The sequence below is a fragment of the Manis javanica genome, chromosome 8 (assembly GCF_040802235.1).
Source record: "Manis javanica isolate MJ-LG chromosome 8, MJ_LKY, whole genome shotgun sequence".
NCBI lineage: Eukaryota > Metazoa > Chordata > Mammalia > Pholidota > Manidae > Manis > Manis javanica.
In genome coordinates, this window is record NC_133163.1 from 83960234 (window position 1) to 83984397 (window position 24164).

General features: G+C 40.2%; 1 protein-coding gene across 6 annotated transcripts in view; it reads left to right on the forward strand.

Moving 5' to 3' along the window:
• Positions 1-24164, forward strand: part of AVEN (apoptosis and caspase activation inhibitor) — a 303004-nt gene that overhangs the window by 186215 nt on the left and 92625 nt on the right. For all 6 annotated transcript variants that reach the window (XR_012120626.1, XR_012120624.1, XR_012120625.1 and 3 more), the window contains 2 exons: positions 16947-17017; positions 22360-22455. Coding sequence is in view for 3 of the 6 variants with exons in the window: in XM_073211575.1 (XP_073067676.1) it covers positions 16947-17017; positions 22360-22455 (167 nt within the window). In the remaining 3 variants the exon portion in view is untranslated. The remainder of the gene's footprint in view (positions 1-16946; positions 17018-22359; positions 22456-24164) is intronic.

The window sequence follows — 24164 nt, forward strand, 5'->3', positions numbered from 1 at the left end:
TAGAACAGATGGACCTAATAGACATCTATAGAACTCTACATCCCAAAGCAACAGGATACACATTCTTCTCAAGTGCACATGGAACATTCTCCAGAATAGACCACATACTAGGCCACAAAAAGAGCCTCAATAAATTCCAAAAGATTGAAATCCTACCAACCAACCTTTCAGACCACAAAGGTATAAAACTAGAAATAAATTGTACAAAGAAAGCAAAAAGGCTCACAAACACATGGAGGCTTAACAACATGCTCCTAAATAATCAATGGATCAATGAACAAATTAAAATAGAGATCAAACAATATATGGAAACAAATGACAACAACAACACAAAGCCCCAACTTCTGTGGGACACAGCAAAAGCAGTCCTAAGAGGAAAGTTTATAGCAATCCAGGCATATTTAAAGAAGGAAGAACAATCCCAAATGAATAGTCTAATGTCACAATTATCAAAATTGGAAAAGAAGAACAAATGAGGCCTAAGGTCAACAGATGGAGGGACATAATAAAGATCACAGAAGAAATAAATAAAATTGAGAAGAATAAAACAATAGAAAAAATCAATGAAACCAAGAGCTGGTTCTTTGAGAAAATAAACAAAAATAGATAAGCCTCTAACCAGACTTATTAAGAGAAAAAGAGAGTCAACACACATTAACAGAATCAGAAACAAGAAAGGAAAAATCACGATGGACCCCACAGAAATACAAAGAATTATTAGAGAATACTATGAAAACCTATATGCTAAGAAGCTTGAAAATCTAGGAGAAATGGACAACTTCCTAGAAAAATACAACCTTCCAAGACTGACCAAGGAAGAAAAAAAAAATCTAAACAGACCAATTACCGGCAACGAAATTGAAGTGGTAATCAAAAATCTACACAAAAACAAAGCCCCCGGGCCAGATGGATTTACCTTGGAATTTTATCAGACATACAGAGAAGACATAATACCCATTGTCCTTAAAGTTTTCCAAAAAAAAAGAAGAGGAGGGAATACTCCCAAACTCATTCCATGAAGCCAACATCAACATCACCCTAATACCAAAACCAGGCAAAGACCACCAAAAAAGAAAACTACAGACCAATATCCCTGATGAATGTAGATGCAAAAATAATCAACAAAATATTAGCAAACTGAATTCAAAAATACATCAAGAGGATCATACACCATGACCAAGTGGGATTCATCCCAGGGATGCAAGGATGGTACAACATTAGAAAATCCATCAACATCATCCACCACATCAACAAAAAGAAAGACAAAAACCACAGGATCATCTCCATAGATGCTGAAAAAGCACTTGACAAAATTCAACATCCATTCATGATAAAAACTCTCAACAAAATGGGCATAGAGGGCAAGTACCTCAACATAATAAAGACCATATATGATAGGCCCACGGCTAACATCATACTGAACATTAAGAGGCTGAAAGCTTTTCCTCTGAGATTGGGAACAAGACAAGGATGCCCACTCTCCCCACTGTTACTCAACATACTACTGGAGGTCCTAGCCATGGCAATTAGACAAAACAAAGAAATACAAGGAATCCAGATTGGTAAAGAAGTCAAACTGTCACTATTTGCACATGACATGATATTGTACAGAAAAAACCCTAAAGAACCCACTCCAAAAACTACTAGAACTAATATCAGAATTCAGGAAAGTTGCAGGATACAACATTAACAGACAGAAATCTGTGGCTTTCCTATACACTAACAATGAATTAATAGAAAGAGAAATCAGGAAAACAATTCCATTCACGATTGCATCAAAAAGAATAAAATATATAGGAATAAACCTAACCAAGGAAGTGAAAGACCTATACCCTGAAAACTACAAGACACTCTTAAGAGAAATTAAAGAGGACACTAACAAATGGAAACTCATCCCATGCTCCTGGCTAGGAAGAATTAATATCATCAAAATGGCCATCCTGCCCAAAGCAATATACAGATTTGATGCAATCTCTATTAAATTACCAACAGCATTCTTCAATGAACTGGAACAAATAGTTCAAAAATTTACATGGAACCACCAAAGACCCTGAATAGCCAAAGCAATCCTGATAAGGAAGAACAAAGTGGGGGGCATCTCGCTCCCCAACTTCAAGCTCTACTATAAAGCCACAGTAATCAAGACAATTTGGTACTGGCACAAGAACAGAGCCACAGACCAGTGGAACAGAATAGAGACTCCAAACATTAACCCAAACATATATGGCCAATTAATATACGATAAAGGAACCATGGACATACAATGGGGAAATGACAGTCTCTTCAACAGATGGTGCTGACAAAACTGGACAGCTACATGTAAGAGAATGAAACTGGATCACTGTCTATCCCCATACACAAAAGTAAATTCGAAATGGATCAAAGACCTGCATGTAAGTCATGAAACCATAAAACTCTTAGAAAAAAACACAGGCAAAAATTTCATGGACATAAACATGAGTGACTTCTTCATGAACATATCTCCCCGAGCAAGGGAAACAAAGGCAAAAATGAACAAGTGGGACTATATCAAGCTAAAAAGCTTCTGTACAGCAAAGGACACCATCAATAGAACAAAAAGGTATCCTATAGTATAGGAGAACATATTCATAAATGACAGATCTGATAAAGGCTTGACATCCAAAATATATAAAGAGCTCACATGCCTCAACAAAAAGCAAATAATCCAATTAAAAAATGGGCAGAGGAGCTGAATAGACAGTTCTCTAAAGAAGAAATTCAGATGGCCAACAGACACATGAAAAGATGGTCCACATCACTAGTCATCAGAGAAATGCAAATTAAAACCACAATGAGATATCACCTAACACCAGTAAGGATCGCCATCATCGACAAGACAAACAACAACAAATGTTGGCGAGGTTGTGGAGAAAGGGGAACCCTCCTACACTGCTGGTGGGAATGTAAATTAGATCAACCATTGTGGAAAGCAGTATGGAGGTTCTTCAAAAAGCTCAAAATAGAAATACCATTTGACCCAGGAATTCCACTTCTAGGAATGTAGCTCTCCAGTTTGAAAAAGACAGATGCACCCCTATGTTTATCGCAGCACTATTTACAATAGCCCAGATATAGAAGCAACCTAAATGTCCATCAGTAGATGAATGGATAAAGATGATGTGGTATGTATACACAATGGAATATTACTCAGCCATAAGAAAAAAGCAGATCCTACCATTTGCAAGAACATGGATGGAGCTAGAGGGTATTATGTTCAGTGAAATAAGCCAGGTGGGAAAGACAAGTACCAAATGATTTCACTCATATGTGGAGTGTAAGAACAAAGGGAAACTGAAGGAACAAAACAGCAGCAGAATCACAGAACCCAAGAACAAACTAATAGTTACCAAAGGGAAAGGGACTGGGGAGGATGGTTGGGAAGGGAGGGATAAGGGTGGGGAAAAAGAAAGGGGGCATTACAATTAGCATGTATAGTGTGGAGGGGTCTCGGGGAGGGCTGTGCAACACAGAGAAGACAAGTAGTGATTTTACAGCATCATACTACGCTGATGGACAGTGACTGTAATGGGTTGTGTGTGGGGGACTTGGTGAAGGGCGAGCCTAGTTAACATAATGGTCTTCATGTAATTGCAGATTAATGATACCAAAAAAAAAAAAAAAGTAAAAGAAACCAAAATAAGGAAGTTATTAGAAACTTCAGATTTTAACACTTTAAACAAAATCTATAATGCCATTTCCATACTTCTCTTTTACCTGTCAGAACACACTGTAGCATTATCTAAAATAATTTGTCCACATGCATTAAAATGTTCACGTTTATTCAGAGCCCAGCCAGGGCCCCTGGGGTTTGTGTCTATGAAGCCATGGTCCACCTGTGAAAATACAGGCTGCCCTTTCACTTACATGGGGGAAGCCAGGGGCTGATGCAGGGGGCGAGGAGCCATGGGAAATTCCCAGGGACTATGATGGCCTGTGAGCTGAGCATGTTTCAAAGATCAGAAAGTTGAACAAAAGGAGGAAGAAAGGAAGTGAAAGAAAAATCATCTCTGAGAATGAAAAAGACAGTTTACCAAAGCCACACTGTGAATTCTCTATTTATTCTTCCGATGTCCTCAGGAGGGACGATAAAAGGGTCCTGATAAGGCCATACAAAGGTGTGTGAGAATAAAGCTGGGATGGTGACACCCCCCAAAAAAAAAACTGGGTACAAATATACAGCCATTTCCCTGGGTGGTCATGGTCTAATCTGTTCTCATCTGAGTAAAAGTTTATTGTCAATGAACATACTGGATTTTACATGGTGTCATTATTGATGACCATACTGGTTGTGCATTATACCAATCACTTCATATTTTAAAAAGATTTCCTTTATTATAATTTAAGCTTATTCTAATTTCACTACTAAGTGATATAGCAACTTAGAATCTACTCATTTCCTAAAAATTTCAGGCAAATAGTAGGTCTGGGGTACTTCTGTCTAGATAACTCTAAAAACCAGTATTATACCTTTATCTAAATTGGATTCTATCCTAATAAATTTCAACTACTTTTCTCTGACTTAAAAGCATCCATCCAAAAATTGAATTTCAATCTGATCAAGCCTGTATTTCTAACTAGCCATAGGAAATACAAGGAATAAAGGAACAGGTTAAACAACAATATGAGAGTACAAATAAGCAAAATCCAGAAAGTGGAAAAATGAACATGTCAAATGATCTGGTTTCCTCAACAAATAAACTATGAGTACTAAAGAGAGTTAAGAGACTAAATGTCAACTAAATGCTTAGTAGGGAATTTATCTGGATCTTGATTTGAATACACCAACTACAAGAAAACAGCCCCCCACCAAGAGAAACCCAAAATATTTTATGGGACTATTTAAATATTATCTGCATATTTGATAATATTTATTTAATATGTTTTACTGCCATTTTGCATATATTATTGTTACATTATTAAAAAGAAACCTTATACCTTAGAGGCATAGACCAAAGTTTTTTTGTCTTAAAAAAAGCATGCTATTTGGTTAATACTCACTGTGAAAGCTCCCAGTGGGGCTAAATTTTCTGATCCAAGTGTTTAAAACAAACTAGGCCCTTAACTTGCTGAATTCTGCCCAGTGGCATCTCTTGGATGCACAATAAACATGAAATGGTGCAAGGCTGGTTAATTATGTAAAAAATGATTGCAAAAACCTGTGAAGTGGTATTTGGGAAACATATTCCACTGGCACCTTGCCTCACCAAAGTTTCTCATGTAGTGGGGGTTACAAAACTGTAGAAGATAATTCTTCCTTTAAAATAGCAAGAACGCAAACCAAACATTTATTATCCTCATCCTACTCCTCAAACATGAGAGAGATACCAATGATTTGCAGATACTACTCTGATAGTTCCCTTGAGCACTTTGTGTTTTGAAACCTTGAAAAAATGTTGCTTCTTCTGGCAACCCATGAAAAGAAAATATTTATTTGGAATTTTTACAGTAAAACACAAACTAGAAACACTTGAGAATTAGCATCCAAACAATAGGTATTTCTTTATAATCCATTGATGTTTCTACCATTGAACTGTAAATGTATTCTGAAAAGTTTTAAGTGAAGTTTTTTGAAATACATTCATATTTAAAAACTGTCAGAGGATATCAATGTGAGTCTGTTCATGAATCCTTTGGTAAAATCAGTGATTTATTGTTCAACTTACCAAGTTATTGTCTTAGAATTTTTTGTTCTCTGTATCACATTTTCTTAAAACTCAGCACTCTGTATATTAGATGTGGAATGGAAACTTTAGTTAGAAGAAAGCCAAGCACACACTAAGACAGCTGTAAATAATGAGAATCGACATCCCTACTGCTGACATTCTCAAACAGACCTACCAAGTACAGGCAACTTGTGACTTTTCAGTAAAGGCAATAAATAGCATGAATATGAATAATGCAAGGACCCAAAAAGTGCCATCAAAATGTGTTCAATAATAACAAATACTAAGGCCTCTGAACAGGCTATTTGCATTTCTGCTTCATAGTGCTGGACTTATGCATCAAATACCTATAAACTGTCATCATGACATATATCTATGTGAAGAAAAAAATAGACATGAAATGGATACCAAAATAAAATGGCAGACCTAGGAAGGCTGGAAGTTCAGTGTGGTCAAAGCATATGCCAAGGTTTACATTTAGAGACTGGATCAACAAAGATGCTGCTCAAAATAACTATGTTCTTCAGTAGCTGAGGTCTAGGAGATGGCATTCAGTAGCCAGTGCCAGACACCAGGGTTCGAATATGTGGCCAACTCTGAGTAGGTAGAGAACCAGGAAGCTGAACGTACCTCTCTGCCTATCTGAAGCAAGTGATGGGTTTATCCTGTTATGGTCAGTGATGTGTATACTTCTCCCTGGCTTTATTCTGTGTCTCCCCCTTCTATCCCTGACTAGTTGAAAGTCTGTAGCTTTCCAGATGTAGTGACTCCGCATGTAAATTAGGAAAGTGGCACATTCTTAGACATGTGCCCAAACTTTTTGTAGAGGTCCCACAAAATTTTTCACTGAGTAAACTTCCATTTGGATAGCCCCCCCAAATTCCTTAGCTTCATATTTGGATTCCAGGTTCTCAAGAATGGCTCGGGGAGTTGGCATACAGCTACAGTAACATTAATTGGAGCCATCTGTGATGCTATGCAGGCACATAGGGTATTTTTCTGCATAACTATTCGCCAAACACTCTTGGATACTAATAACATAAATAGAGAAGACACTCCTTGCTCTCCTTGCTTTCAGATCCTGACTTGAACGAGAGGAGATTATAAGAAACAGAAAAAAGCAAACACAAAAAAACTGCTTCTACTCTCTTTGTTTTGAAGGTAACAGTTTAACAGGGATAATTTGACAGGCCCTGCTACTTATCTTTTTATTTTTTAACATTTTGTTGTCTCATTTAATCTGTAAATGGTTTAAGGATGACTGTCATTTGAGAATTAACATGTGTTTGGGTATGCGTGTAAAATGTATTTAAGAGATAAGAACTCAGACTAAGTGGTTTCACTAAGCCTGGTTATTATTGTGTAACTCTGTGTTAAGCAGTGAAACTTGGTAACTGGTTGAAGAATACTGAGTCCCATGAATTTGACCCAGGCTTCTCTTTGGTCACCGCTTGCCTCTGCATCCCTCACAGTGCCTGAGCCATACTGGCTTGGCTTCTCCTTGGTGGTCAAACTCCTTTCTATCTTGAGGCCTCTCTGTTCATGCTGTCTCTCTGGGACGTGCCACCCTAGCATGCTCATTCCAGGGGTACTCAAAAGCTAGAATTAAGAGAGTTTCAAAAAGAAAATCAAGGATCTGGGATGTGATGAAGTTAATCAAAACTACTTCCACAGGCTTTATGTTGCCTGCATGAGCTGACCTCAGTAAAAGTATATTGACTAATGGTTTCCTGGTTTCCTCTCTTCACCTTGTGTATTACTAGTGCTTGGTAGAACTGGTCAACTGGAAATTTTGTGAAGGATATTGTGCTTATGAGCAGTGAATTCTATTAGGAAAATAGATTGTGATTTTAAAAAGAGGCTTTATAGACTTACAAATGAAAGTAAAAGAAAGAAGAGCTGTCAGCTGAAAGCGTGGATATAAATTTGGATTTTATATTAAGAAGATGTGCATTAGTATCAGAGAGATGATTTCAGTGAGCTGAGCTGAGGTGCAGTCAAAAATATTCAGATCAAAGATAAGACAGTAGGTAAGATTTCTTAATTTTTTACTTTATGAGACTCTGTCATACATTTAGCCAGTAAACAACAAATTGAAAGCAAACTGATATTTCCGATAGAGAAGGGTTCAGACATTTCCCTCGCAATCCCCACAGTATTCTCTGAGGGCATGTTTTGAGCAGTCTGTTTCATCATGAGATTACAAGGTTTGTGGATTTTAATTATTTAATACTAACTTTGATGGAGAACTTTTAATGCAAGAAGAAAACTTAACACAGATTAAGGTAGGAGTTACCATGTTTGAGATTCGTAAGTAGTAATTAGGGATAGATTGACTTTCAAAATAGTACTCACTGTGGAAAAGGAGGGATGGATGACAGGCCAGGTGATTGAGATAAGGTTAGGCTGTACTGTGGGACCCAGTGTTGGGGTCTTGGGGTTGCCTTTAAGGTTTTGGGGCAACACGAAGAGCAAAGAAGGCAGTGGAAGTTGTCATGGAGGGTGCTCAAAAGAAGCCACTTTATTCTGCACAAGGCTGTACTTCTTATACTGCTGTACTGCTAATTCATGGTTACATAAGTATTTTAAGGTGCGCATGCATGTGGCCTTCATGGTCAGGCATCTGGCCTTCAAGGCCCTTATCTAGCTCCTTTCCCTAGGTACAACAGGTTCTCAAGGCCAGACATATCAGGGGTGAAGCAGCAGGCAGCTGTCCTCATAGAACAGTAGGGGAAGTGGGGTTGGGGGGCTTCCCGACACCCAGGTGCTGAGTTTTGCAGTGACCTTTGGAGAGGCGTGTCAGGGTACTTGTGAGGCTGTGCTTTTTCTGTACTGCCGCACTGATGTGCTGTGTGTTTGTGTGTGTGCATTTGAGCACTGTCCTACAGGTGGCAGGCTATTTTCCAGGTAGTGACAGTTCAGCATCGATCTGGCTCTTGTTTCTCATTGGCTCCCTCTGAAAGTGAATTGCAGGTCACTGCAAGATTGCTGATGGGACTTGAGGGTAGTCTGCTTCAGGTATTAGGCCTGGAACCTTGATTATTTGTATGACAGTTTTCACCAACTGCAATAACCAACAAAGTCAACATTTTGGGTGTAAGATAGTTTATAAATAAAATACAAACAAGCTGTTAGGTGGACTAAACCTCTCTAAAATAATTTAACACCCTGAGTGTATCATTATGTGTGTATGTATGTGTAAAACAAGAAAGGGAGAGAGTGTAAACCCTTCTAAGCTTTGGAGAATGAATTAAAATTTTTTTTATATTTTATATTTTTATATTTTTTATAGTCTCCTCTTGCTCAACTCAGGATCTGAGAGCAAGGAGAGCAGGGATGTCTTCTCTATGTTATTACCACCCGAAAGTGTCTGGCACATAGGTGTGCTGGAAAAAATGTGTGAAAGAATGAAAAATAAATAGTTACCCCTAAAGTCATTATTGCTTGCCTTCACATTACACCCATTTTTCCCTGAGAAAGGTAATAAACAGTATTTTGGTAAATTGGTCTTGCATCATGCTGGAAACTAAAATTATATCCCACACTTAACCTCATATAGAATTTGGTAAAAAAATCAAAAGGCGTGTATCCTCTAAAACATTTTTATTACAGTTTAAGACGTTTGGATGTTACAAGTAGTTCACTGAAATAACTGGAGACAACTCATACTTCAGTGAGTGCAGTTGCCCCACTAGCATGGCCTCCCTCTTGAGTAGGGCCTTCTAGTAGGTTGTCAGAGAGAGCAGTTGCTTCCCCACCCCATATCCAGTTTCCCTTTTTCTACTCAAACCCTTGATTCTTATCTGGGCACATGGCCACCTGGGAAGAAATTAATTGTCCTGCATTCCTTTTGGCTTGATAAAATGATATGATTCAGTTCTAGCCCAAAGAGAAATATGCAGAAATGTTCTGTGATGGTTTCTGGGAAAACTTGACAGATGATGGTTCACGTCTTTTGCCCCTTTTCCTCCAACTCTTCTACTGTCTTGCTCTCTGGAATTTCAGGGGCATAGCAGGCTCTCATCATCCTGAATCACGGTGAGAAGGGCTTCCATGGGAATGGCAGGGCAGTGCACTGAAGGGGCCTCGCCTCCACACCAGCCTTTGGCTGCCTGAATCTTCACTTCATTTTGTTGACAGAAATACAACCTTTCATCTTGTTTATGCCGTAATTTTTCAGGTCTTCGCTACATGCAGGCAGACCTAGTCCTGACTGACACACTGTTTTACTACAGATCAGTTTGAAGGTCTTCTGACTTCATTGTCCATCTGAGGACTGATCTTTGTATCTATCCTCTTACTTATTCAGCCTTGTCTAATCATTTATTCTCTCCTTGGAGTTCTGGGCCAGGGCTTGATGTTGGTCTTGTTTCTGAAAATAATTGATATGAGAAATTTCACTAGATTGTCTACTGTGGTACAGAATTAACACAGAATATTTGCCAGCAATTTTGGGGACAACAGCTAGATTCTAAATTCCAGAATGTCAGCATCATCCTGCTGTCATAAAGCCTAGAACCCTTCCATGGTCCCTGAGTGTATTTGGCTTTTCCTCCAACATAATCCATGGAGATGGGGTAGCAACTTTTTAGGGGCATTAGAAAGATAGTCACATCCTATTATGTAGTGCTTAATGTGGATATTTGATGCTCAGCGGCTTTTGGGGCCCCATACCTGGTGAGGAAGCTAATTATAAGTCACTGTTGAGCAGGAGGAGAGATTTTTCTTACTCCCTTGTTCTTTTGGCTCAACCAAATATCTTTATTAATCACTGTAGGGCTTGCATAATCTTCCTCACAAAGATAAAATGTTAGCTGTTGCTTTCTTTTAGGGTAAATCTTGAAGGGCTTGACATCTGCACCTAGAAAGGCTCATCCATGGAAGCTAGAAATCGGGGTAGCAAAGATTTTTTATGTCCTATAGATTGAACTGTGGATCAACTCTGGATTGATCTGTGTCAGCCTGTGGACCAAGGATCTACCTTGACTTTCCAAATATGCCATCTCACAGATGAAAATAGAGAAGTTCAAAGAGAAGAGAGGGTACATTTCATTTTCTAAAGTGGCCATTGTGAGGACTATTGGGTATTAGAAAATGATCTAAATACCCAGGACACACATCAGCTATGGGAATTGCTACTACCATATTATTGGAACTGGGTGTTATAGGTTGGGGCACATTTTCTTCCTTTCACACTCACTCTTCATATGCACCTGATTTGTGTTCTCAAATCTGAATCTGTGCAAGTTTTTCTTTGCCCAGATGAAAATTGTTGCATGTGATCTCACCTGAGCTTCCCCAGGAGAACTGTATGGTTCTGTTAGGTGCTTGTGCTTCTTTGCTGGTGGGGCTAAAAGCTCTTCTTTGCTGGTGGGGCTAAAAGGGTAAGCTTAAAATTCAAAACTGTTATCAATGACTCGATGGTAAGCTTTTTGTAAGCATAAAGGTGCTGTAGAATTCTAACAAGTTTAGTGTCCACTTTGTCACTGATCATAAGACATGCATTAGATCAGTTTGAGAAGTTAGGCAGAGTAAGAATCTTGGTACCATATGTACAGTGACAGAGTTGGTATATCACTCTTCTCTGACACTATCATTATTAGAATATTTAGAGTTCTATAAAAATGCTCTTGTTTTTTAGAGGACTATAGTAGTTATTTAAAGGAACCCCTGAAGTGATTCTTTTCCTGAAATGAGGAATTCTGTGAGTTTGGACTTTCATGTCTTCAAACAGTGTCAACACACCAAATATTAGTATATCAAATGTTATAAAATATTTATTATGTGCTTTTGTCCTAGAGAACTCATACAGTTGAGAAGTCTAGTGGAAACAGAGGAAAGAGCTTTATTAGTTTTAGGTATAATAATAAATGTTAGGAGCTAAGAGCTGTTAGTGTCTAGCTGTTAACTGGCTATGTGGCTTCTGTCAGGCCATTGAGCCTTTGTAGACCAAAGGTTCTATTCTATAAAATGACGGTTAGTGTGAATGACATCTGTAATTCCAACTTCTGAAATCTGTGGATGTTTTGTCTTAAGTTATTCTGAGAAGGTCTTTGCCCTCAAGAAATTTCAGCTTTTTTCTAGATTTCCTTACGTCTGTTTGGCTCAGTTCCAAAAGTAACATGCTTGTTGCTTACGAAGGAAATTTCAACTGGAAAATGCAGTATGCAGAAAGGAAAAGTCTCCTTCAATCCCACCCTCTGAGAGAGAATCATTCTTAAAATAGGTCTATAATTGTTTTGATATATTTCTGTGCATTATTGGTATTTTTGTGATTATATATATATCCTTATATGTATATATAGTATGCATATATGTGTGTGAGTATAGATCTACTGTACTAAAACCTGATTTTTTCATGTAACAGTTGAGATAACGGGTTATGTTTCTGTGTCAGTACATATACAACCACCTTATTTTTCCTTCATTGAGGTATAATTGACATATTAATTTCAGGTCTACAACATAATGGTTCAGTATTTGTATATACTGCAAAATGATCACCACAATAAGTCTAGTTAACATCCATCACCACATAGTTACAAAATTTTTTTTTGCTTTTGATGAGAACGTTTAAGATTTCTCTTAGCAACTTTCAATTATGCAGTACAGTATTATTAACTTTAGTCACCCACCATGCTGTACATTACAAAAGCTACTTTAGTTTTAAACAGCCTCAGAATATCACTAATTGAATATAGGAGGCACATCAGATACACATTTTGGCCAAATGGTCAAGTGTTAAATCACATTTAGCTGAAGCTGACGCTAAATATAACTGTCATTAAATGGGCATCTGGAATCCAAGGAAAAAATCTGAAGTTTCAACACAACTATTACAATTTTATTTTAAAAGAGTTTAGTAGCCAGCTTTACTTTTGACAATATACATTTTTATTCCTCACCTGCTGTTAGATTGTTCCTGCCGTCATTGTATCATGCTCCACGTTTGTGATACTGAATAGCAGGTAGCTTTCAGCTGAGAAGCTGCCACTGGGAGGCTCTGCAGGAGTGTCCTGCTGACAGCAGTGCCACTCCCCAGCGGACTTGTCCTCTATAGCAACCAGGTAAAGACTAGGTGATAGGCTAGGTTGCCTCTTATCTCCTCATTAGAACTCTAGACTTGGGGGTTTGTTTGATGGTCACTAGCTTCACTGAAGGAGTCCCAGAAGTCTGAAGTATTGTGCACTGCTTGAACCATTGCTCCTGAACATTTTCAGGATGTAAGACGCTGCCACCATGCATGTCCACCTGCTCACATTTGTGTTGCTTCATACTATGTTGATTGAAAAAAGCTGTCATAGGGTGAAGGGAATAAAGGGGCACAATAGTTCACAATCACAACATAAATTGGTCACAGGGACAGTAGTGCAGCATGGAGAATATAGTCAGTGACTCTGTAACGTTTACAAAGTTGGTAGTAACTGCGCTAGAGGGAGTGAGGATTTAATAATATGTATAACTGTTGAACCACTGTGTTGTATATTTGACACCAACATAAGATGGTACATCAATGATACTTTAATTAATTAAATAAATAAAGACAAAAATCTGTCATTAATTTTGCCGCTAGAAACATGGCAGTAATGTAATTGATTTTCAAAATATAACAAAGTTATTTCATTATCACTTATGTCTCAGCTTTTATTGCTTGCCCCAACTTCATTGTTGCTGGAATAAGACAACATAAGACATTTTATTATTTAAGAAAAATATGAACTCTTAAAATACATACTTTTTGTTTAAACCTTCTCCTCTCCTTTTTCTTAGATTCAGTGAATAAATTACCTTTCTACTATGCAGTTATTGGATGTAGCAGGCCTGCAATTTTGGTATTCTTCTCTGTAAGGCAGACTATTATGGGATTTGTGTTGCTGTTGTTCAAGTAGCCTGTGTAATAGGCAGTAGCTGGGCCTCCCTCTTGTTTGTGGATGTTGTGTAAGTACAAACAAGGCAGTTCCTCAACCTCTTCTAAGTCATGAAATCAGTGTTTGGCCCGAACAGAGGGAAGAAAGTGCTGTCCTCCTTTTATGCTTTCTAGGTCTGCTCGTTATACTGTACTGTAATTATTTTCTGAGTGGAAACAAAAACTTGAATGCTTACGAGTCCTAAGACATTCATACTTCACATTTGTTCAGTTGTCATCAACAGTTGGCTATCACTGCTTTTTACTGGTTTCCATTTTATACTTTTCAGTCAGATTCACCATGTTAGCATAAGGGCCCAGGAACTCTCAACAAGTGTATAGAGCAGGAGAACTGAATGCATTGTCAAGGAACTGTGCTGTTTTATTTGAAGATGATCTTGATGGCTTCTGTGTGGCCCAAAGTCTGACGTGTAACACGTAGGAACGGTACATTTGGAGGTACCACTGCTATGTTTGTGCATGTCATCATAATTCAGGAGGAATGTTGGTAACATGTTCCAGAAGCACCCCTGACTCTAGGGTTCATAATTTTGACAAGTCTGGGTATGCTTTCATATTTGATGAGAGGATTAGAGAGGATAGCATTCTTTAGTGGTCACTTTAACAAGATTTCAAAATTAGCCTCCATATGCTTTGTTGATTAGGATTTTTAAGTTGTATTGATTTGAGGTCTGAGTACTGTAAACAAAAGGTATGTTTAGGTATTTCACTTTTCTCACTTTTTTTTCTTTGTATTTTTATGTGTATATTTTGTATGAATCAAAGATGACTTCATGGATGTCATTAATTTTACAGTTTTTCCTATTCTTGAAATTTTTACAGTGCAAAATAACCAAATTCATGTCTGTTAACTCCAATATCAAGAACCTCTGTGGGTCTTTTCCTAATTTCTCTCTCTTTTTTTCCCTCTCTCTCTCAGCTTTCTGTTATCTTGATCTCATCTCCTGATATGTCTTGTGGTTTAATGAATTTTGGACACTGTGCATAAAAAATAGTAGAGATATTTGTAGGCTATTGATATCATTTTCCTCCAAAAAGTACCTACTTTTGGTTCTTGTAGGCAGAACCAGAGATAGAGCTGATGCACAGCTTTGCCTCAGACTTTGTGAGAGCTGGGCTAGTCTTACTTTGTCCCAGCTTCTCAGATGTAGTCATCAGGGGTCCCACCGGAACCCCTGAGTGCCATGAGACCAGCCGAAGCTCTCTGCCGCTTCACAGCATCTCTGTTTGTTACTTTATGCTCAGCTTGTCAGTCTCTTTGCATTTTGGAGATTAACAAATACCTCAAAGGGAAAAGCAGTTCTAAATGTTAGACTTAGCTCCTTGAGCTTCTCTTCTCTCTAAGACCTTTGTCCCTCACGTCCTCATTGTCTGCATAGCTCTCCAATGTCTGCAAATAGATTTTGTTTTGGCCTAGTGTTCCTAGTTGTTCTCAGCAAGAGGACTGGTTTGCAACAAGCTATTTAGCCATTGTTGGAATCTTGAATCTTACCTGTTTTTGAAAGTGAATATTCAGATATTAAAAATAAATACATATAGCATGCCTTGTTTGCACTACTGTTATAGGGTGCTGATTATATATTATTATAACCTGTGCAATCGTAGGATCATTTATAATAGTAAACAGTAGAAGTTTGGGAATGCCAAAAATAATACTGAACAAGACATTCAGCTGTTTGGACAAGTCTTAAAAATTTACCAGATTGACTTTTAATTTATTCATCTATTATTTATTTCATATATATATTCCCATGTATATTTCTTATTCTTGCCCCTTTCCCTGCTTTTATATTAGGTGGTTTTATTCTGGTTGATCTGCAAAAGGTCTTTGTCTGCAAGAGATAGGAAATCTTTGCTTATATATACTACAAATGTTCACCACCAGTGAGTATAGGTTGTATGACTGCTACATTTTAGGATTTATTAAGGTTTCTTGTGGACTTTTCATAGTCCTTTTTAAAAAGCAATGTTGCACAGATGCCTGCAAAAAATGTACATATAATCACAACACATATATGCACACATCCTTATATATCCACGTACATTTACAACACCTTATTAATCATATTATTCAGGTCTTTTATATCATGATTTTTGAGAGATCAGGTTGGTTTGCCAAATGATTAAGAGTAGCAATTTCCCCCTTTCTCATGAGTATTATTCTTGGTCCTTTTTCCTTCAGTTTGATCTTATCAAATGTTAATGTTTGATCAATGTGTTTTGGAAATGGTGGGGGTGGTGTAGGTTCTAATTTTATCTTTGTCTATCTCTTTAGTTTTAAATCCTTTGCTTTCCCCCCGCCTCTTCCTACCCCCCTCCCACCCCACTCTTTTAATTTAGGAGTAAAGAATGGATTCTATGGTTAAATCACCTGAGAGGTATCACGGGAAGAGGAAGTGGGCTTGTAGCTGAGTCTTGAAGTATAAATAGGATATGAATTGGTAGAAGTGTGTGAATCTTCCAGAGAAGAGGGGAGGATTAAAAAACAAATGAGAATAGGATGGAATATGAATTCTGCTTGTAATATGAAAAGAGGCTGACTCTGGAACAGAAAGTCTAAAGAAATAGGAAGTAAATGTGGGTGAATGAGGCAGGACCACAGTTTGGAGGATCCTGAAAGCTAGGCAGAGAAATAATTCTTCATTTATAAGTTAGCCATTTTTAATGCAAATACTCAGGTAAATACACATTTTCAAATAAGCCTTGGGTCTAAGCTGTACAGGCTCACCTCTCATGCTTGCTTATGTTGATCTAACATGTTCGTTTTCCTTCATTCCAAGAGCTTAGGGCAGTGCACCATGATTCCCATTAATCTAATGCACACTCTCCTGAGTTTTATTTTGCATTGGACATTCTAATCAGGTGGTTTTTGGAGTGAGGCTTAGGTCAGGATCCTTGCTTCAGAGATATTTTACACTTGTCACAGAGTGGATCAGTCTAGAATTGCTCTCCAGTTCTGTTCTCCTTCGTTTTCCACTGGGCTCACACCTCAAATCATAAATATAGGTTTCCAGCATACATTAAGCAGATGAGATGATAATATGGAAAATATGGGTAGGTGGCCATGTCTGTAGGCCTGAACTATGTAGTTGTGTCTCAAGAAGCATGTGGGATGGTGGCTTGCTGTGAGTTGAATAAAACAGTGGATGAGGTTGCCAACAGTATTCTCAGTCCCCCACTGTGCAGAGATCGCTGTGCGAGGATGTGGAAGCCAGGACCTTCTACTGAATGATATCAATGAATTTGGGACGGTAACCTCTTCAGAAATGGCCTCTTACTCCAAAAGGGAAATTTTCCTTTGGCTTTTGCATAAAATTCTGTTTTTCTATTCCTAGGGGACTCCTTCTCACAATTCCGGTTTGCTGAGGAGAAAGAGTGGGATGGTGAAACTTCATGTCCAAAACAGGTAAGGTGAAGGATTGTCTTGAATGTGGATTAGCTCTTCTCAAGGCTGCACACTAACACCTTTTTCATTATTGTGGAGATTTTTAAAGAGTGTAGTAATTTATGTTTAGTCTCAGTTACCTAAATTGTTCAGAAAACTTTCAGGGAGCTTAACTTAGACAGGTCCTTGAAGCCAGAGTGCACCTTTATACCTGGCCATCTGTGTGAATTACTCATATGGTCTAGGTTGCAAGACAGAAAGTTTATAGTCATGATTTTGAGTGGACTACTTTGCCATTTGGGCTTTCTTCTTTTTCTATATGTGTAAAAATTCTCCTTAGTGTTGAACATTAATTTCTTTCCTCCCACATTGTTTTTGGTGTTAGGTGAGAAAATCCTTAACTTTTATGGCTTTAAATAACTCTTTTATAATGAGGAGAATAAAGCCATCAAATGAGAACAAATACCAGAAGTCTTTCAGTGAATCCATAAAGCCCAAACACTTCATTTGCTTTGTGCTCAAGCCACATTTTCTTCCCAAGGAGTTCTGACTATTTTCTGAGCAGGATTTCACTGATTCTCTCCATATGAGGAGTGTCAGGTATTCTCACCCTTTTAAAATGCATGGAGAATCAGTGGTGGCTGGTGGCTTGTCATATGCCTCCCTGACTCAGGGGCTGTGGCATATTGTCTGGTACAGTGATTGCAGATCTGCCCACAGCTTCAGAGGGGTGGCGGAGTGGCAGACCTGACAGCCAGAAGCCAGGTGCCACCCTGCTGTTCTGCTGCCAGCTTGGTACATGTGCTGTGGGGGATTCGTTTTACCTCTGGGCTGGTGTTAGGTTGAGTTGTTTGGGATGGACACTGACTTATCCTACAGACTGAGGGGAGAAAAGTCACTTGTAAAATGACTGGTAATACAAAGAATGTATTAGAGTACAGAGAAAGTGGGAATTAAAAATATATGTCTTCCTTTGAGTTTGTTCAGGCATATACCTGAGGTACAGTTGAGAATTCTAGGACAAGGTGAAAACAGACCAACCGAGATCATCAAGGAAACCCAGCCAACGCCAGGCAGCCTGCAGTGCGGGTCCTTCTAGACCATGGTGGCTCTCAGACAGTATTTCAGTCATGCTGAGAGTTTCAAATGATTCTAAAGTTCTTCATTCATCACAACACTGCGCACTTGTTTACTAGGTATTTTATTAGATGTAGAATATTCAGAGATGAGTAAGACCATGCTTGTTCATCGCCCTCGGCCCCTTACCTTACACAGTGGCTGACATAGAGTAGGTGATCAGTAAATGTTCATGCAATAAATGAAAAAGAAGGCAACATAAAATAAGTTGTATAATAAATGACGTAACATCATATTGTGAGAGAGTGCTCCTCTGGGTTGGAAGTGATCGAGAGCACTGCGTGGGAAAAAGGTCGCTTCAGTGGGCCTTGGGTATGAGTACGACTCTGGAAGGCCCTTCTAGGTCCACAACAGGAGAGCGACGAGGAGATCTGGGAAACCAGGCTGTGCTAAGTCAGCAGTGTACTGGAGTGTGGCGCCCCAGAGGGGGAGTCTGTGCCGAGAGGGTGGGCTCTGTTAGTACTGGCAGTCTGGTCTTCATTTCCCCTGGGGGCAATTTAGCATGTGGGTGAGTGCACAGGCTTCAGAGAGACAACCAGTGTGAATCCTGCTCCACGACTTGGGCAAACTTCTTACCTTCTCTTGTTTTCTAATACATAAAATGGATCTAATAATATAACTTGGAGTTGTAACAGGATTAAATTAGCTGTAAGTCAGAGCCCTCTAATGCAGTTCCTGACACGCACAGAACACTCAAAACTAACTCTTATTATTACCATTATTAGTCAACAATAGTTTGTTTAGCAAGAAAAGGGATGTGGTCAGATTTGACCTTGGCGCTGTTGGGAAGGAAGGGTTGAAGAGATGCAAGGCTGGGAGCAGGGAAACCACAGAAGGCTGTCATGTTGGGCAAATGGGATGGGCTGAGGGTTGGACGGCACAAGGCAGGGCTGGAAGATGGTCACTGATGGATGGGACTTCAGCAGAGGACCAGGGGTGGTCGCTGATGAGGCTTGAAGCGCGGGGACAGAAGGATTTGCAGGGGTGCTAAGTGGTCTGATTGGATGACTAGGTGAGTGGCAAGGGTGTTAACAGGGTGAGAGAAGGCAAATTTGATTTTGAATATTTTGAGTTGAAGTATTGTTAGGATACATCCAAATATGAATTCATTTCCCCATCAAAATGGTCTTTGTGTTCCACTTAGCTCTCTACTAGGTTCCCTTTTTGCTACTTGTCAGAGAAAGAATGACAAGAATTTGTACATATATGTAATTTTGTTCTCGTCCTCCCCAGGGACACAAGACGATACAGAGGAGAAAGCAGGGCAAGGAGTGTGGTGGTGGGACCCAGCAGAGGCCCTCCTGCGTCCTGACAGGAGAGGGGCCCAGCGCTGGGGCTCTGACTTGCCTCTGTTTCCTGTGGCTCCCATTGGGGGTGCAGGGGCTGCGGCCTGGCAGCCAGGGTCCCCACTGTGTCTGTGTCAGCCTCCATCACCACAAGGGAGTTGGTCCCTTAGACCCACGAGTGGGCTTTTCAAATCTATCCTTTAGACAGTGTGGGACATGTGAGGAGGGAAGGGGTGGGAGGTGTTGGGGTGAAAAACAGATCTATTAATTTTTAGAACCACCTGAAGCTTTTTTTTCCCCCACTCCATTTTTCATTTTTGTTGACATATTGTGACTACTCAGTAGAGCTTCCTTGAGCAACTGCCAGTGTTGGGTGATATGCAGTGGTTCCTGAATGCCTGGATTCTAAAGGTATAGACTCCTGCCCTCTCCTCCCCACCCCGAGAGTCCAGTTCTGAGGAAGGCTTGAGAGTCTGTATCTTGAAAAGCTCTCCAGCTTTTTCCCAAGTACTGGCTGACTCAGGCACTTCTGTGAAGTGTACATGTGGTCCCTGAGTCCCAAATGCATATAGACAGTGTGTGCTGTAGCTCCTGAGAGAGATGTGGTGGTCTGGTTAAAGGCTATTTTTTTCTTTAGCTACCAAGTGGGCTCTTTTCTCACCAAATAGTGTACCTTTACACAGATCATGAGGCTGAGAGTCTGATAAAATTCTTGGACAAAGGGGAACCTTCAGGATTAGATTCTGATGACCCATACTGAGTTCTGTGCACACTAACAGCAGAGAAGTGGGGTGGAGGGACTTTATTCTAAGAGTCAAGGCTCGCTTCCCTCTGCCGGCCTCAGTGTATACAGGAAAGAAGACATCAGGGTGTTGCCTGCCAGGCTGCATACTCCAGTGATCATCAGTTGGCCACGTGGATATGGGGACTGAATTCTCCAGGCAATTATATTAAAATATGTAGCAAAAGGCTAATTCATGGTTATTATTCCAATTAAATCTATTTTAAAATTCAACACTTTACTAATACAGCCATTCACTTCAGCTCACTTTGTATCTAAGGCCTTCAGCTTTAGCTTTAGACCTTTAGGGGATAAATTGGTTATGAAGAAAGGAAGGTCTCTTACAAGGTGGTGTTTGATGACAGGTAGTAGCCTCCAGGACTCCTGCAAGGAGACGAGAAATCACTGTGGTGGTCTGAAGTGTCTCGATGGCACCATGGAGGCCATGCGATGTCATGTGGGCCTTGTATGACCGGTGGGAATTACGAATGTGGGGGAAGGAGACATTCCAGTAGCAGACCCAGCCGTATGTTCCTCATTCAGAGCATGGCTCCTGAGCACAGGCTGGCCATCCCCTGCATCTTTGTGCAGTCTCCCAAACTTTACATTGTTTATGGTACAACTTGTATCATGTTGTACACGATGCGAAAGAGGGCTGAGGAAGTTTGGGTGCATTTATCCAGACCCTACCTATCTCAGTGGTCCGTCTCTGGAGAACTAAGAAAGCAACAGAAGTCATTGGCAGGCCTTGCAGAGGTGAAGTTTTTGCACCTTTATAGGCTGAAAGAAGGGGGTCTGCATGTGTGTCTCTGAAGACATGTTGGCTGGGGGAAGGCTGAGATTTCCAGTTTGCAATGTGGTGATTTATCCATGCGTTAAGCATCCAGAATCACACCTTTCTAGTGGGTTGAGAGAGTTTCTCTAAACTTGGAAACAAAGACTTGGCCATGCTGCTTTTGACCACAGAATTCAGGTGCTGAGTACATGACTAGGGAAAGGCCTGGACACATACTGAGTTTCCCACTTTCTTTTTGCCCTAAGTACACTGTATGTATTTTTAAGTGTAAGTTCCTTTTTTCCAGGGCAAGGGGCCATATTTGGTGCTGCCAGTATTTTTTACCTAAGAGCTAGCCATCGCCAGAAAATTTCAGAAGGGCAATTAAAAAGCCACACGCATTTCTCTCAGTGGCCGTGTACTGCTATTGGGGGGGTGACCGGTTGGAGTGATTCTGGATTTGGTGTCCTGGCTCTCTTCGTTTGCACCAGGAATGATTCCCCATGTCCAGTCATTATTATAAATTCATCTTCCTGAGACAGGCCTGCAGTGGGATGGAAATTAGACTAGACACCCCTTGGGTTTTCTTCTAAGTTGAATCCAGTGATTTTAGAATGAGATGTGGTTCTAGCTGGGCCAGTGACCGTCCTTGGTCAGTGGGAAATGTGCCTAATGTGGGATCATTGTGATGACCTTTAATTTTTTTTCCTTCTCTTTGGTGGCCAGGGCACCTAGAAGTAGCTATTATACTGTTACTAAGCCATGTGATAATCTGGAATGTTTTCTCAAATACTGTCAATTTGTGAGGTCATTTCATGGGTATGACTTGAGTTCTCTGAGGGGAAGGGAGTCAAAGGAAGCTTTCAGTACTGACCCCACAGAGTGCTGCCAGCCAGAGGGTAAGTTTCTATTGTCTGCTTTCTGGCTGGAAGAGAGGTGTGTGTGACCCGGGCTCCACTGGCAGTGTCTGTCAGCCCCATCTCACTGCCTAGACAGCAACACTCTCCCCCGTCGAAAGGCCAACCATCTGAATTGAGGGAGGTGTCCACTTACAGTTCATTAAATGCTTATTTTTCTTTCAATTTGCCAGTAATTCCAAGAGCGTGCACAGTCTCCACGTTACCGTGCAGCTCTGACGTGGGGGTGGCCCCTGTCCTGCTGCGCTCTGACAGCGTGAGCTGCGGCTTAAGGGCCTGGGTTTGGTTTTGTTCCTCTTAAAGCAGAGATGACGGAGATGATAACCAGATCAAGCATGACTCACGATCTGACTTAATCCCAGCTAAACGGAACTCCACTGCATAGTTATTTACAGTTACTTCTTCTATCATCTTCTTTTATTTCTAAAAGGCCATACATTAAAAAAATATATATATTTTTTTAACAGAATTCAGCATTTTATGTGGACTGTGAATCACTGGTTCGAGCCCTTCAAGAACTGCCTCTTTCACTCCGACTCAATGTTGCTGCTGAATTGGTCCAGGTAAAAACCCTGACAGCAATCTTCAAGCTGGTGTGGATTAGGGCAGAAAAAGAAAAACATGAAAAATGTCCCTCTGCAGGATGTCTCAGACTCAGATTTTTCCTTTTATAAAGTTGAGCATTTTGTATCAGGTAGCATTTTGTAAAGTTTTAAGGGAGAATGAAATAATTTTTAAAGTATTCAAATGTAATAGAACTGAATGAAATATAAAAATACAAAGTCTGGCTGGTATTTTACTCAAAATATTTATGTGCCAGGCTCTGTGTTAGGCACTAAGGACACAGTGGTGAGTAGACAGGCTTGATTCCTGCTCTTATGGAGCTTAATCTACTGGGAGATGCGGATGCTGATCAAATATCAAAATATGGTAAGTCCTGGTTTTGACCACAGAATTCAGGTGCTGAGTACATGACTAGGGAAAGGCCTGGACACATACTGAGTTTCCCACTTTCTTGTTGCCTTCCATCATCTTCCCTAAATACACTGTATGTATTTTTAAGTGTAAGTTCCTTTTTTCCAGGGCAAGGGGCCACATCTGGTGCTGCCAGTATTTTTTACCTAAGAGCTAGCCATTGCTGGAAAATTTCAGCGGTGTGCTCTAAGAAAATATAATAATGAACCTGATCTACTTTGGTATGATTAGGAATGGCTTTCCCGAAGAAGTGACAGATAAGCTATGGTCCAAAGTATAAGAACACCCAGTTAGGTCTGATTAATACTAACAAAGAATATCCTGGCTGTAAAATGGAGAGTGGATGTGGGATTGGGGTGCATGTGTTTATGGGTAAATCTGCACATGCAGAAGGGAATAGATGTGAGAGGAGAGAAGGGCAGGTGAGTAAGACTGTAGCTTGGACTAGGCAATGATGGCTGAGATGGCTGAGAAGTGGACTTTATTGGGAGGCACTTCAAAAGTAAGATTGACAGGACTTGGGGAAATACTGGAAATGGAGAGAGAGCAGATAAGGAATTATTCCAGGTTTTCCAGCTTGTGCAACTCAGGGCAAGGTTTGGACATCATGGCTTTGTGCCTCTGAGACATCAAAGTGGAGATATTAGTCAAATGGATATAGAGATTTGTAGTTCAAAATTTGGAAGGTGGCAATTGATGAATTGACTGGGAAAGAGGGCCCACAGACTGTACACTATAAGGAACTTCAAATTTAATGATGGTCCAATTGAAAAAAGTGAAACCCTGGACAGTGCTGACTGTGAATAGAATCCCAGCAACTCAGATGATCAGCTGCATCTGCCTCTCAGCATGCTGCTGAGGGGAGCACAGCCACGACTTGGTTACCTACCCATGCTTTGGCTGCACTTACTGGTCACATGTAGGGCAGCAAGTGGAACTCTGGGCTGGGGGACAGAGAGGGGATGGGGAGTTGGGGGTCGCCTTTGCGTCTGATGGGGAATCACCCCGAGGCTTCTTCAGGAATGTCTGGGGGTGTGTGGGGCTCTCTTGGTGACTGAGAGAGTACTGCTTTTCCTTCTGGGTGTCCAGAGATGTTCCAGGTTCTGACAGGCTTGGTTTGGTTCCACACAGTGAGGAATGGCTACCCTAATATATGAGGGGAACACGGAGATGAGGTGACAGGGCCCCAGGACACCAGGAGTGCTGTGAGCATTTGAAGTGAAGGAAGGTGTGTCCGGGGCAGGCCTTACAATAAAGGTATAAAATAATGGCAGTAACTCTGGAAACCTGAGTTAAG